Below are 15,306 nucleotides of genomic sequence, written 5' to 3'. Positions count from 1 at the left end.
TGTATGTATGTGTATATATATATATATATATATATATATATACACACATACATACATACACACACTTACCTTACAGCAGCACCGGGTTGTAGACCTAATAAGGATGGGACCTGGCAGGCTGGCGCCATGTCATTAAGTCCCTAACCTAGCGACAAAATGCCATGATTCGCAAGTCATTCGGGAGGTGGTGGAGCCAAATGATGCCATTCTAATGGAATTACATCATATTAGCTATGCCTCCTTTGCTGCGAGGGGACGGGGCTTAAGAAGATGGTGCCCCCTCTCATCTGCCAGGGGGGGTTCTGGGTACCTCTGTGTGCGCTAGTGATTAGTATGTTTCAGTAGTTTCCATTTTACAGGAATGTTCTTGCACCTTTATTCAGTCTGCTACAATATAATTTCTATTGCAGGACAGTAAAGTGAGATTCAGCGATCAGAGGCTGGAGCCTGGCCAGGAACAGAAGGTGTTGGACCAGGTAACATCTGCACATCTCTGCAGCCATCACTAACTTTGTATTAAAGTCATCCCTTATTTTCTTTACATGGGTTACAATTCTATGAGGACATGGGGTAAATTCAGACATGTTTGTTTTTGATATGTCTGTCCTTAAATAAAAGATTAATTAACCCGTGATCTTTCCTACTGTTGGTCATTTTAGTGTGAAGCAACGAGCATCTATTTTCTGTAACAATATTAGCTCTGCTGTATTTCACCAAACATTATGCTCCATTTATTTATACCTTTACGTTTGTGACGCTCTCCATGGGTTGGTGAATATTGTACAAGGCTGGTTTATGTTTATGTTCAGTCCTTACATTTACAGAGTTATTTTCAAACTCCTGTTGCAAGAGTCCTACAATATAAAGCACTAATTACCACCCATATCCTGGGCAGATATTCCCACCACCCCTAATGCAGACCACATACGGCACAGAGACGACCAGCACTGTACCGCATCACCACCCTCCAATCCCAACCGCTGGTCGCATATCGAGACCCTTCCCTACATTATGTCCGTGTTTTGTGTGCAGTACAGCGCACAGAGACCCCCGAATCGTAACTACTGATTTACTGGTGACGCTAGTCACTAACATCAGTGCGATAGTGAGTACAATGTTTCCACAACATATATTTCAGTAAGTTAAAATGTTGAAGTCTTCACTATTTCAGATTTTGAAAGATGACATCTAGTGGTTCTCAGACGCAACCCTCACGTTTTCCCAACAGGTCAGGTGTTAGGGATTTCTGTCTGTGGAAACAGGTGGGATAATTACTGACCTGGTAAAATAGGTTACTGTACCTCCTGCGCACGATGAAAGAAATCCACAAAACATGACCTGTCAGTGGTACTTGAGGGCTGGAGATGAGAACCCCTGATGTAAAGGAAGGTCGGCTGAATAAAAATGTATTGAGGTTCATTTGTAGCTGATTAGCTCCTGGGCTTTTCCATCCTAGTGAAGTAATGTAATGAATAAAGACTGCGCTTAGTGAAGTGAAGCAGCCCTGTACACGGCAGATCTATAGTATTTTATTCCGGTACCTTACGCTTTAGGTTGGGTGTTTTTTTGGGCTTTTTTGCTTTTGTTTTAAAATTGTGAGTAACACGTGTTATCATTTCCCTAGATTGTAAGCTCCTAGGAGCAGGGTCCTCCTCCCCACTGTCTCACAGCCTTCTTCTCTAGCACTTCTATGACAGCCTTCACCTTCAGAGCTGTACTGTGTATGGAGAATTGTGTTGCTAATTGTTACTTGTGTTCTGTTTATATTTTGGTTACTGTATTGTAATGTAATGTTCTGTGTACTCTTTACTGTATGTACGGCGCTGCGGACCTCTTGTGGCGCCCTATAAATAAAATGTAGTAATAATAATAAATGTCTCTCTCTCTCCCTCTCCCTCTCCTCTCTCTCTCTCTCTCTCTCTCTCTCTCTCTCTCTCTCTCTCTCTCTCCCCCTCTCTCTCTCTCTCTCCCCCTCTCTCTCCCCCTCTCCCTCCCTCTCCCTCTCTCCTGTAGCTTGTGAGTCAGCTGAAACAGTCCCAAAGTAGTGGCAAGATACTGTACAGTTCCCAGGACATACCCCTAGCTCCGGCTTACATTATACCAGATCCGGAGCTCGTCAGCCACAGTAAGATGACGGGAATAATTTGGGATAGTGCTAACAGTACATAATAGAGTTTGGTTGCTCTTTGTTGCGGTTACACAAATCGTTTTAAGCAGTAGTTTTTTTTTCTTTAAATAATATTATGGACCCTGCACCTAACCAGACCTGGTGCTATCACTCCGACCCCCTGTTGCCAGTGCGCTCCTTCTCATCCATTAGTCACCGGCCCCCTGGCTTATGTATGGCAGTAATATCACACCTGGTGGGACAGGTAAAGGGATTAATGGACATGAGGCAGCATCAATGGTCCCGTAGTCACCCCCTGCGCCCAGCCTTATACCCTCCGCAGAAGCTGCTCCTGCCTCACGCATTTCAGGGCACAGTCCTATCTGCATATTGCTGGATAAATGCACAATTCTTTGGCGTTCCTAATGTGCTATGTGTTATTGTAGCGTCACTCTGAGGGTCAATGTCCTTTCTCTTTACTTTAGGAAACATCTCTTCTCCGCTACCACATTTTGATCCTGCAACCTGCCCGATTATCCCAGGACAAGAAATGACCATCGAGATTTCCAAGGGGCGTTCAGGCCTCGGGCTTAGCATCGTGGGTGGGAAAGATACGCCACTGGTACCGTCCCTAATTGATAACCTTGTGCCCAATACACATATATGCACATGAAGTCATGTTATCACAGTACAGTATAACATCTGCTCATTTATAGCCATAACTCCGAAGGAAATTCGCGCTGATATTAGGAGAAGCCTTTAAGCACAGAAGCCCCCTAACTATGATCTCTGTAGGCAGCTTACTGATCCCACATCCCCTCAACAGGATAAACTAGTCTGTCACTTAGTGTAACCCTAAAGCTGCTCTTTAGTTAAAAAGATAAGTTGCAGGTAAACATGCATGAGACAATAGGGTTGGCGTATCATAGCAACCACCAATCAGCAGCTGCCGATCATTTTACGAGGACTGACTGAAAAGTAATAAGACTGAAAAAGAAAAGTTCAGATCCTCTGGCGTCATCTGATTCTGAATAAAAAATCTAAGTAGCGTCCTTCACATTCAATACATTTTTTGTAGCGTTTCAACAACGATTCTAAGACGCGCAGTCGGCTGTTTTGTGTCATCACCGTTAGTGTTGCAGCTCTGGCATTTTTCACTTCATCTGTTGAGAACTTCTTTCCGCACAGTTTTTTCAGGGTGAGGAATGGGCAGAAACCACAGGGCGCTAAGTCCGGCCTATATGGAGGGTGTTGCAGTGCTGTGCCATTCATTTCAGTCACTGCTGCCAATGCAACAGCAGCAACATGTGTCGGGCATTGTCTTGGAGCAAAACCACTGTTTCTTCAGCAAATGTGGTCTTTTCTTCCTCATGGCTCCACGCAAATGGGTTTTCAGGACGTTTGCATAGTCGTCACCATTAATTGTCCCCTGGGAACCCAGTGCTGTTGGATCATACCGTGCGCATCAAAGAACAGCAGAAGCATGACTTTACACGCCAAAGGAATCGCACAGAATTATTTGGACAGAGGCAAATACACTGGCAGACACTGGATTGTTTGGATTTCAAATCATAATGACGAATCCCTGGTTCGTTACACGTCACAATCTATAATATCCTCTTCTACATTCGGACGGTCTTCTTGCACGATTCAACTCGTCGTCGCATCTGCTCTCCTGTGAGTCTCCTGGGTACCCACCTGGCACACGCACGATGCATTTTCAGATCTTTGATCGCAATATGCTGAACCCGTTGGAATGAGACGCCAAGTGAAGGTGAAAGTTCGCGTGAAGTTACCTTCTGTCATTTTGCAACATCTCCGCAGCTTTGGCAATGTTGGCATCTGTAACCGCGGTGGATGGTCCCCGAGAACGCAATTCGTCAGTCACTCACGTATTACCCTCATTGAAGTGCTTCCACCACCGAAATACTGCAGCACGGCTAATTGTTTCTCCACCATGTGCTTGTTGTAACTTTTCATGAGTTTAATGTCCACTTTCTCTAAGTTTAACACAAAATTCAATCACACATCTCTGACGTAATCTCACAGACACGTCTTCCTCATCCGCCATGACGAAACGTACAAAGATCTTCCACTCGCTGTGACCAAACAAAGAAGTCTACTGCAGTCCAAACGCAGGTTCAGACACATCGCTGTATGAGCGTTACAATAACCAGCATAGCGTTACCATGTCTACCAATGGGACAGAAAAACAGAGGCAGTCTCATTATATAATGTATTTGATAAATGCTTCCTCAAAGCTGATTGGTTGCTATGGGCAACTTTTCCATTGGTCCACTCCTGCATCTCTTTTCACTGCTCGATACTTTGACCCCAATGTGTAAGTCTGGACAGAGAATCTGCTGGTCAGTGTAGCCCTGGACTTAGTGTATGTTGCCATAGTGTGTCCAGTATTCATCTCTTTCCCTTTGTAGCTCATTCAGCGTAGAGAAAGCCATGCATGCCATGTTTTCTGAGTTCTTGCATTATCACGGCCCTTATGATTCCCCTCTCCTCCTATATTTTGCAGGAGGCAGTGGTCATACATGAGGTTTATGAAGAAGGAGCAGCAGCCAGGGATGGGAGACTTTGGGCTGGGGATCAGATTCTAGAGGTATAATGTTCTCATTATAATATTCATATCACCAATAACTGTGTGCACAATTCCTCATACCTTGTAATAGTTCTCTCATAGAAACGTCTGTGTGTAACCATGGAAGCGATCAGTGGGGTCCACTGATTACAGAAGTTACTAAAGGCAACCAGATAACTTAGGAACTGATTCATTACCGATCCCAACTGCGATTACTCACACAGATGGGCGATTGGTGCGTTCTGTGCATGCGTATGCCTCGCATTGTGCGTGCGCGAAGGTCTCACTGCGATTGGACTGCGATCGCAGTGACTATACAGACCCATTGCAGAGTGATTGACAGGAAGTACCGGTTGGGGGCAGTGACGGGGGGGGGAGGGGGTCGGCGAAACAACTCCGCTACAGGGGCTTGCTTAAATTAGCCACTGCGATGCCATACGCAGCTTGGGCTCCCTCTGCGTGCGATGAGGTTAGCAATTTCTGATAAGGGTCAGACCTTGTGCAAGTGTGCATGAGGCTACGATGGTGCTCCATGTTACCGATGGTTTTGCTATTATACTAAGTATTACGGATGTAAGGGGAAGTGGGCGTCCTTATGATAGGCTGCGATGGCATTGCGATTGCAAACCTTAGCATATTTTTGCAGTGGACCTGCGTGCGTAATCGCAGATGCAATTGCAATAGCGATCCGTAAATGAATCGGGCCCTTACTCTGTTAAATGCCAGCGAGTGTGTTTCACAGTTTTCAACAGCCTATTTCAGACATAAAAGTATTATTTCAAGAATAAGGGGTTATCCCATTAATTAGCCCTATATAGCAAACCCCAGCTAATGTAGGGCATTCAGATTCCATATTGCACTCTGGGTTGACAGTTTCAGCTGCATATACATTGCCGCGTCTGGCAGATCGTTCTTTTTAAGTGGCTTTTAGTCCAGGACAATGTGCTCTTCATTTTATATGTATAAGTCGAGATGAAATCCCTGATTATTCTACAGCACGGCTGCTGAAAGTATAGGAGACCCCTGGGGGGCCGCCGTCACCTGTTCCACATAAAACTCTAATGTTTACATTACAGAGAAAACGCTTCCTTGGAACTAAATGTGACATTTACAGACACATTAACATGTTTCCTATTGAGTAATATATTTTACATGTCAGGAATGATATCTGCAATGGGTCTTGATCTCATATACAGTCAGACGTTTATATACCGCCAAACTATTTCTACTACAGATTGCTGGTAGGGTATAATGCCCTACAGAATTATTTCATGATTTCTTTTTTGATTATTTTAAAATTGTGGCGTCATGGTAAATATATGACCCCTGTCGGTGTTAAAATAAATTTCAAATGAACATTTTTCTGTCTTGCGTTGATTTGGGATCGCTGCGTGCGCTGTCGCTGGGATTGTGTGAGGTGTCACGTTATGATAATCATTACCCCAACCGCCCGTGTAGTTTTTGCTCAGGCTGCCTGTAATTCGCATCATCCATTAATTAGTGATAAGGGGAAAGTATCTGTTCTTTGTAGCATAGTAATGAGGACACAGATAGGGAAACGACAGTAAGATGCATAGTCAGCTCCGGCAATAAAACGGTAACTTTGTGACTACTTGAGGACAATTTTCTAAGCATTAAAAACAACAGAACATACAGGGAATAGATAATTGCGCACAGCAGCGGCTGTCACTATCACTTTGGTAGTAATTATGTATATCCGCGCGGCAGGTCGTTATTCTGTCTCTGATAGACTTTCTATCAGCTGTCGTACATACTGCTCAGTCACGTAGTGTGTTGGTGCAGAACCGCGCGCTCTGACTGGCTGCATATGCACTGGCGGGAGGGTCCCTTGTGGGACGAGCTGTTTCCTCCTGATCATCACTTGTCAGGAGAAATGGGACCTTTTTTTTTCCTGGTGCTCGGAGATCGTTTTTGGCTAAATAGGAGCAAAGATGAAAGATGGAGATCTCTTACCACAAACACCGTATATGTGTCTGTGTGTATATATATATATATCACACACAGTAAATTGTTACTTGCTAGTAAATTGAAGAAGCAATAATTATACACCTATAACATGGACGCACAGCACCAGATGCATGTGAATGCTCTGCATAAGTCACCAATGTCACAAAGCAATATGGTGCACAATAATATATTATACAGTGGTTGCAAATACTAATCATCACCTTTAGCATTATTTACTTTATTTTCTTACATGATTAAATCAAAATGGATTAATTCTGCCTCTCCTACCACTGACCAACACAAAATACTCCGTAAGGTCAAATTGAGAGTAAAAAAAAAAAAAACCTGTAAAACCTAATGCGGGCACCTCGGGGGCTCCTGTCATCCCTTCCCTGCCGCTGTTACAGGTGAATGGTTACGACCTGAGGAGCGCCTCTCACGAGGATGCCATTAACGCCCTACGGCAGACTCCGCAGAAAGTGCAGCTGGTGGTGTACCGGGACGAGGCGCAGTACAGGGACGAGGAGAACCTGGACGTCTTCCACGTGGAGCTGCAGAAGAAGAGTGGTCGGGGCCTGGGGTTGAGCATTGTGGGTAAGAGGTAAGAGTCTGCGACATCGCCCATGTATACTGCAATCTGCCGATGTTCACTTCCCAGTGAGAGAGAGAGAGAGGGCGCTAATCAGGTCCCTCATCAGAAATAGGGGAAATATGTTCTGTATTTGTGCAGAAAGTATTTCTATAAATACTATGAAATTATTTTACTTTATTTTTCAAAATGTGTTTTTTTTTCTTTCCTGCGCTCTCGTGAGACTATTTATCGTCTTGTCATTCACCTGTGTTTTTCCTCATTGCGCTCTACTCTCTGAGTGGTCTCAGTCCCCCCCAACCCACCAATTCCTGCACCGCTGCCCTGGGGGATGCTCTATTATTCATCTGGCGGCCCCAGCCAATAGCCAGAGATGAGACACTGGGGGACCGATCGGAAGCCGCGAGCATGGTGCACTTTAAAAGGCTTTTATGAAAAGGGCTCAAATATACAGTAATGTACAGTATCAAGCCTGATGCTAATTTACATGTAATTTATATTTGATTAACACATAAATAGAAGGGCTGGGTATGATATTCCGACAGCTGAATAACCCTACCCCTCTCCCCCCCTAAGCCTAACCCATACCTCCTTCCTGGTGGTGCCTAACCCCCCCCTCCCTGCAGCCTAATCCTTTCCAGGGGGTGCCTAACCCTATGTCTCCCCCAGGGGTGCCTAAACTTAATTCCCTTCTCCCCCCCACGGCTAAGACAGGTCAGCTTACCTTCGTTCGGGAAGATTCTGGCGTCGGGATCTAGACCGGTATTTCAACTATATCCCAAATAGAATAATGGATACATTAACCTGGAACAATAGATATTTCCAAAATTTGGGGAATAATTGTAGGAGAGAATCCCTCTAACATTGTAGTGAGATGTAAAGACCATCTGCAGGGCGTTATACAGTCAGAGCCCCCCTCTCTAAAGCCTTCGCTGCATTCGCAGTGCAGTGGTGGGGCTGATGCTGTGTGTCCCGCCGTTGTACGGGTACCTGATGAGGACACTTACCTGCCACTTACTGAAAAGGTGACATCTCACCATGGGCTCTATTTATTAACATTATTTTTACTAAAATAAAGTGAAAAAGGGTGTTTTCACACCCTTTTCACATTATTTTAGTTTCACCTATAGTTATTACAGGGCAATTGGAGTAGAATTCGTAAAATTCTACTCCAACCCCTAAGTATCACTTATTTTTAGTAAAGCAGATCGCATTTCCCATAATTGTAATGGGAAATGTGATCCGACCATAGTTACTAAAAATAAATTGTAAAAAAATACCGGGGAAAACCAGGGTCTCCCCCGGTTACCGGACTCCCACTCTGCTCTAACGGGGAGAGCAGAGGCGGGAGCCGGTACAAGTAATCAGCTGTGTGGTCTAACAGACCGCAAGCTGATTGCTGTAAAAAAAAAGAAAAAAAGAATGTAAACATTTTTTTTTACTTACCTGACTCCAGGGACCGGTGATCGGGCCTCCGGTGATGGCTCCTCTCCGGTCAGCTGGTCTCCCATAGTGCCCTGCTGCACGGTCATCAGGTGATCGGGTCCCAGTGCAGTATGGGAGATCACCTGATCGGGAAGCCCGGAGAAGATCACCGGAGGCCAGGAGGATGCAGGTAAGTGTAATGAAGGGAGGGGGGGGGCCGCAGGGGTCCGCGATCGCGGGGGGCGGGGCTTAGCGTCGGTGGGGGCAGCAGCGACGTTGGGTCGGCGCATGCGCGGGCTCTTAGTCGCTGTATTTTTTCCGAAAATACCGCGACTAGAGTGCGGATGGGATCCGCAGGGACAGAGCTTTATCACAAGCTCTGTCCCTGCAAGGGATTTATAGTAAATCCCTGTGATATTGCCTGAATTCGCAATGCGAATTCACTCGGTAATATCACACTACAATCCGCATTCAATATGCGGATTGTAGTAAATAGAGCCCATTGTAATTCTAAGGACACCACATCTTTAGCAATTTCTATTCAGTTATTTTAACCAGATTTTTTTTTTATTATATGATATAAGCACACGACATTGCGGTTGTCATTTCTCTAGACTGGTCATTCATTTACCTGGGTGGTCCGTGTCTGTTCTGAGCTGACGACAGGAATGGCTGATATTTAGGGAAGGAGGAACTGACGGATCCGCTGAGTCATGTTCTGTCTTCCAGGACTGGGAGCGGAGTCTTCATATCTGACATTGTGAAAGGAGGAGCGGCAGACTATGACCGGACGCTGATGCAGGGCGATCAGATCATGTCTGTGAACGGCGAGGATGTCAGACACGCCTCCCAAGAAGTTGTGGCCACCATATTAAAGGTTAGAACTGGATCATGAAGGGGAACGGAGGGGAGTAATAGAACGTGGCTTTCTATATACACTAGTGGAACTGCAGAATATTCCATTCCAGAATCCTATGCTTCATTCTGTCGCCAAGGGCCTCATTTATCAATGAGTTTTATCATTCACAACGAGTGATGAAACTCGTTCCGTATAATAACGGTGGTACAGCCAATCAGCTCCCAACTGTCATCTGTTTGAAAAATGACAGTTGGGAGCTGATTAGCTGGAGCACCATTTATCAGACGCAACAAGTTTTAAACTCGATAGATGGAACATTTAGAGCTGAGCGCAGTATACATCTCTGAGCTTGGAATCTGTTTCAATATTGATTAGTCTTATTAATGAGTGAATGAATAAGTAGGTAAATAAATGCTTTAATGATAAACAGACAAAATTAGAATAAATCAATGCACGTTGCATATACAAATATAAATTAATTGAAATGTCAACTTGACAGAATGGCACACACATTGAATGTATACAAAGGAGATCAGTATCAAAAATCTGCTGATTGTAGAAGTGAGTCAAAGTCCTTTGGTGATGGATTTATAGGTATGGGTCAAAATCCGGAAAAAGTCAATATATGGAAAGAGGGGGAACTCCTGGTATGTGGAGATAGCAGGGAAAAGTCTTGTGCGTAGATTGATGATGGTACCAGCGGCGTCCCGCTGATACCTGGCAGTAACAGTTCTAGCGCTGGTGATGAGATGCCCGGGGTAAGCTTCCTGAGGAAGGGAGTACCGACTAGTCGGCAAGTGAGGGGTAATCTCAAAACAGGCTTGGCACTCCCAGTGCAGATGCTAGCAGTACGCCTGGTCACAGGCGCCTGCCAGCAGTGCACTCCGGACTGGCTGCTGCGTTGGTGGGGAGGGATGTTACGGTTAGGCTGTGTAAAGCCGATTACCATACACCCCCTCCACACTGGAGACTTACCTTCCTGTGTCTCGCCGCTGTCCGCTCCTTCCTCCGGCTGGCTGTTCTTGCTTGCGGTGCGCGTTCTTCCTTCTCCTCGTGTAGTCTCACCGGCTTGGTCACGTGTAGAAGTCTTCTCCTCCGTCTGTTACTTCCGGGTTGTGATCACGTGATACTGAGCGAGCCACGGCTTAGTGGGTCCTTGAATCAGCAGTATTTGTAAATAAAGATCTCCAAAATATAGTGATTGAATCTTATGGTCACCAACGCGTTTCAGCCAGGTCGGCCTTTTTCTAGGAGATTGGTGTGACTGATGGGAGTCATTTTCTATGGGATTATAAGGAGGGGATTCTCCTCATGGATTGGTTGTATGCAAATTGAATACTTTGTGATTGGTCATTCTATCAGTTCCTACTTCTCCTTGATGGACAGGGTTAGTAGCCAGTTACATACTGTGCACAGGCTGCATGATATAAGTGCATGGCTGATTATCTATATTGGCATGTTGATTTCACATATAAATAAAAATAAAATTAAATAAAATTAAAAATTGTATGAGAATATTAGTAGATAGAAATAAGAAAGCAATGTGTGACTGATGGTAAGACTTGAATGAATAAACAAATATAAATATAGATAAAGTTATAGATGCAATAATAAAACTAGATAAATATATAGATAGAAAAAAAATAATAAATGTATATACACCTTATTATCTCAGTAATTGATAGCTGTGATACATATTGCATTATGCACAGATGTATACACACATATATATATACATAAAACTCGTTGCGTATGATAAAACTCACTGATAAATGAGCCCTAAGTACCTCATCCAGGGATACGTCCACAAAAACACTTGGATCAGCGAGTCTAATGTTTAAGTTATCACCAGCATGGTAGCCTGTAGCCTTCTGTGGTTAGAGGAGTGCTAACATAGGGATAAGAGATCTAGATGCTTGGCATAGGCAAACGCAGGGGGGGTTTCCGTCTGCCTGGAAACCTCCCTCCCCAGCCCACACCATGACCACAACAGAAAAGTAATATAATAGAATTTTATTAGTGCTGCATTTTATTCTCAGTATCACAAATGAAATATTTAGCACCACCTGTGGATCTTTTAACATGTATCAGCCAGTGATAAATAACCTGTGCACCAACTAGGAGATCTGGAAAACATGTACTGTTAGAGATGCACTGCTATAGAGCCCAATATATACATATATGTCCAGGACAGTGCTAGGTTCATCTGCTGCTCCTCCAGGCTCCTGAACTTGCTCCAATGCTCTGGAATGGTGCCTGCATCGAAAAATAAATACATTCAGCTCAGGCAGGATGGCCCTACTGCTACATCTAATGGCATACTGTGATCTCTGGTCCTGTATATGCTGGAATTATGACACACAATACACTATATATGATGCATATTAAAGTTGTTTAAGTACTAATTATGCCCTCTTCATGGACTGGCCACACTCATTCCAAGCATATGGAAACCTCCCTCTAGAAATCCTGCGTTTACCACTGCTTGGTGCGGCTTCCATGCTGGTATTTTACCTGTTCTCATGGTCCGATCACACTGTACAGATGTGTCCTTGCACATCTTAGCTGCAGTCCTGCCAAAGAGCCCCTCTCGTAGCGCCAGGTCCCCTGAGAGCGCTTTTAAATTGTCCAAAGATGCATCTAAGTGACAATGTGCGCTGATTAATTTGATATGCGACACCTATATATATGTGTGCGACTGAGGGGCATATTCAATTAGACACGAAAAGCCGGTTTCTGCGGAAAAGCTTCGCGGATGACGTCATTTTGCCAGGTGAAAACTTTTCCCTGTATTCATTTCCAAAGACTTTTCGAGTACGCGGAATGTCAATGCAATGGAATAGGCGAAAAAGATTTGCCTATGACAGCAGGCGGAAAAAAGTGCAGCATTGCGGTTTTGGGGTGAAAGGTTGGAAAACCACTCTGCACCCTTGGGACAGCCCCCCAAAGGTTAACTGCGTCAAAAAACTAAAAACACCACAAAAAATGACTTGGAAAAAGGGGGCAGAAAAGTACATTGTTGGGTCACAAACTTAAAATGTAGTGAAATAAAATGTTTTGGGTTCTGCAAGTATAGGGGGGAAGTGTTTTTTTGATTGCAGGTGCTTGCTGAGGGTGCGTTGTTTACATTTTTTTTAAAACTTCACTTTTGCGAATTTTATCCATGCTTTCACCCATTATCATGTACCCCAAATTTGCTGGGACTAATTATTTTAACTAAAAAACTGCTAAATGCTATTCTTCACCACTTGTGGAAATATGCAAAATTAGCAGCTAATGAGAGCATTTTACTACCCCAAATAGCTTCAGTAGGGCTATTCGGGGGCATCTACAATGATCCCCAATGTTAGTGCATCTTTTGGGGGGTGTCAGGCTGCTTTATCCAAACCTGACAGCACTTTTCGCCTGTTTGAGTTTTGCCGGGTTCCATTTTCGCGTCCTTTGCAACTGAATAGGGCGAATAGTGGGGCCGCGCAAAAGCTTTTGCGTCCGAACACGCAAAGTCGGCCGAAAAGTACAGCAGGCGAAACCTTTCCGACTTTTCGCGTCTAATTGAATATGTCCCTGAGTTTTCATTCCAAGTTCCATTGTGTTTCTTATACAGACTCGGGTGCACATAGATATACATGTGTCACATATCAAATTAATCTGCACAGAAAGACGCCCGTCACTAGCAGAGTAGCACAGAATCGGGTGGCTCACTCACGCCAGTCAATTCTCACCGCGTGACGTTTTGAGGATAGATATATGAGGACACATCTATATGTGCATCACTGGTCCAGGCAAATCATGGCTTCTTCTATTAAGCAGACAATTTCATCCTCTATTGTCCGCGTGTCCTGGTTTCTCCACAGTGGCCCTTTCCTGCTCCGAGTCCTGGAACTGTTAAATGCACATTTATTTTCCAGCAGGTCAGGCTCCTGACACACCTACTGTAAATGACCAGCGGCTATAACTCGTTTAATGTAGTTTTGTCTGTGTGTAATGGACACCGCTGACTTCCTATCACAATGGGGTTCAGTGCTCCTAACATTGTGTCATTATTTCCTCTCTCAGTGCCTGCACTCAGCTGCAATTATCCCACTGAGGGCACCAGCCCCCCGTCAGCAAGCGCTCACTCTGTGCTCCCTGCCTGTATACATCAGGACCCTCCCTCTTTTATTATTTCTACTTCTGTGTTTTTATCAAATACAGCATTGTAAGGAAAGTGCACTGTGTGTGACAGGTGTATATAATGCTGTATTAGTGCTTAGGAGAATGCAGCTCCCCATTCACTAGCGCAAATATTTTTATAAACCATTAAGATGCTTTCTGGTGAAAGTTGTTTCACTCCTGCCACTCTGTGCTTTGGACCAGCACTGCAGGGGTGCGACCACCAGGGGGCCCGGGAGGTGAGGGGAACCCAGCAATCGGTATGAAAAGCCGGCTCTCGGGATGCCGCCTGTCAAAATACCGACAGCGGTGTCCCGATGGTGGGTATCCCGACAGAGGTAGGGTAAGTATACTTACCCTCCCCCTTCTCCCCGTAACCCTCCCTTATTGTAGCGTAACCCTAACCCTCCCCGTTAGTGCCTAAACCTAACCCTCCCCCCTTAGTGCCTAACCCTAACCTCCCCCCCCCAGTGGTGCCTAACTCTAACCTCCCCCCCAGTGGTGCCTAACCCTAACCTCCCCCCCAGTGGTGCCTAACGCTAACCCCCCCCAGTGGTGCCTAACGCTACCCCCCCCCCCCAAGTGGTGCCTACCACTAACCTCCCCCCTCAGTGGTGCCTAACCTCTCCCCCAGTGGTGCCTAGCGCCAACCTCCCCCCCAGTGGTGCCTAACGCCAACCTCCCCCCCAGTGGTGCCTAACGCCAACCTCCCCCCCAGTGGTGCCTAACGCCAACCTCCCCCCCAGTGGTGCCTAACGCCAACCTCCCCCCCAGTGGTGCCTAACCTCCCCCCCAATGGTGCCTAACCCTAACCTCCCCCACAGTGGTGCCTAACCCTAACCTCGCACCCTCAAAAAAAACAACTAACGCTAACCCCACTATGCTATCTGAACCTATCAAAATAACAGTGGTATTAATTAAGTTACCTGTGCTCAAGTATGGCTATCCTTAAAGCCTGCACTGTTAGTGTGCCTAGAGGACTGTGGTTGGGAATCACTGCAGCTTACAAAGCTCTGCAGACTTATGTTCTCTATACACACATGGCACAGTGATTGTCTTGCACTGGTGATGTAGCTCTGACAGGTTCCCGCTGTGCTTGTCCTGTGTAATTATAAGACTTGTCATTTGTCACACGTTTTACCATGACGCATCCATTTGTTGCTGGCGGTAACGACCATTTCAGTCCCTCTCTCTACAGGTTCCTGAAGCAATCTATTTATTTATCGCTCTCCTCATCCAAGCTGTAGTGTGTCAGGATATGTTGTGTATGATTTCTGCGCAATTCCCCGTTGCTGTGATTTCTAATGACTCCTCTGTTTTATCTCAAGTGCGCTCAAGGGCTCGTTCATCTGGAGATTGGAAGACTGAGAGTGGGGTCTTGGCCGTCATCCAGGAGCAGCTATCAGGGCAGCCAGGTGCGCGATACGATTCCTTCTTATCATTAATGTAGAAAGTATTTTATTTACAGCTCCCATATTGTTCCACTATCTCCTATCATAACGGGTTGTCACGTTTGGGCTATATACGGCTGACAGTATGCAGACTGTGAGGGGCGATTCAATTCAGCGCGATGGGAATAGCGCCGGGAAGGCGCTCCGGAACTATTCAATTAA

The 15,306-nt window shown here is 45.2% G+C and overlaps 1 protein-coding gene across 2 annotated transcripts in view; it reads left to right on the top strand.

The window, feature by feature from the left end:
• The window catches only part of LOC148505699 (inaD-like protein), a 319,407-nt gene that overhangs the window by 257,977 nt on the left and 46,124 nt on the right, over positions 1-15,306 (top strand). For both annotated transcript variants that reach the window (XM_088447870.1, XM_088447869.1), the window contains 7 exons: positions 411-476; positions 2,014-2,125; positions 2,593-2,729; positions 4,638-4,721; positions 7,076-7,269; positions 9,412-9,559; positions 15,022-15,108. In XM_088447870.1, coding sequence (XP_088303996.1) covers positions 411-476; positions 2,014-2,125; positions 2,593-2,729; positions 4,638-4,721; positions 7,076-7,269; positions 9,412-9,559; positions 15,022-15,108 — 828 coding nt within the window. The remainder of the gene's footprint in view (positions 1-410; positions 477-2,013; positions 2,126-2,592; positions 2,730-4,637; positions 4,722-7,075; positions 7,270-9,411; positions 9,560-15,021; positions 15,109-15,306) is intronic.

This window comes from Taudactylus pleione, unplaced genomic scaffold, assembly GCF_031769625.1.
Source record: "Taudactylus pleione unplaced genomic scaffold, aTauple2 ptg000442l, whole genome shotgun sequence".
In the NCBI taxonomy this organism is placed as follows: domain Eukaryota; kingdom Metazoa; phylum Chordata; class Amphibia; order Anura; family Myobatrachidae; genus Taudactylus; species Taudactylus pleione.
Note: the sequence above shows the minus strand (reverse complement) of the source record. Positions and strands in the feature narration are given on the sequence as shown.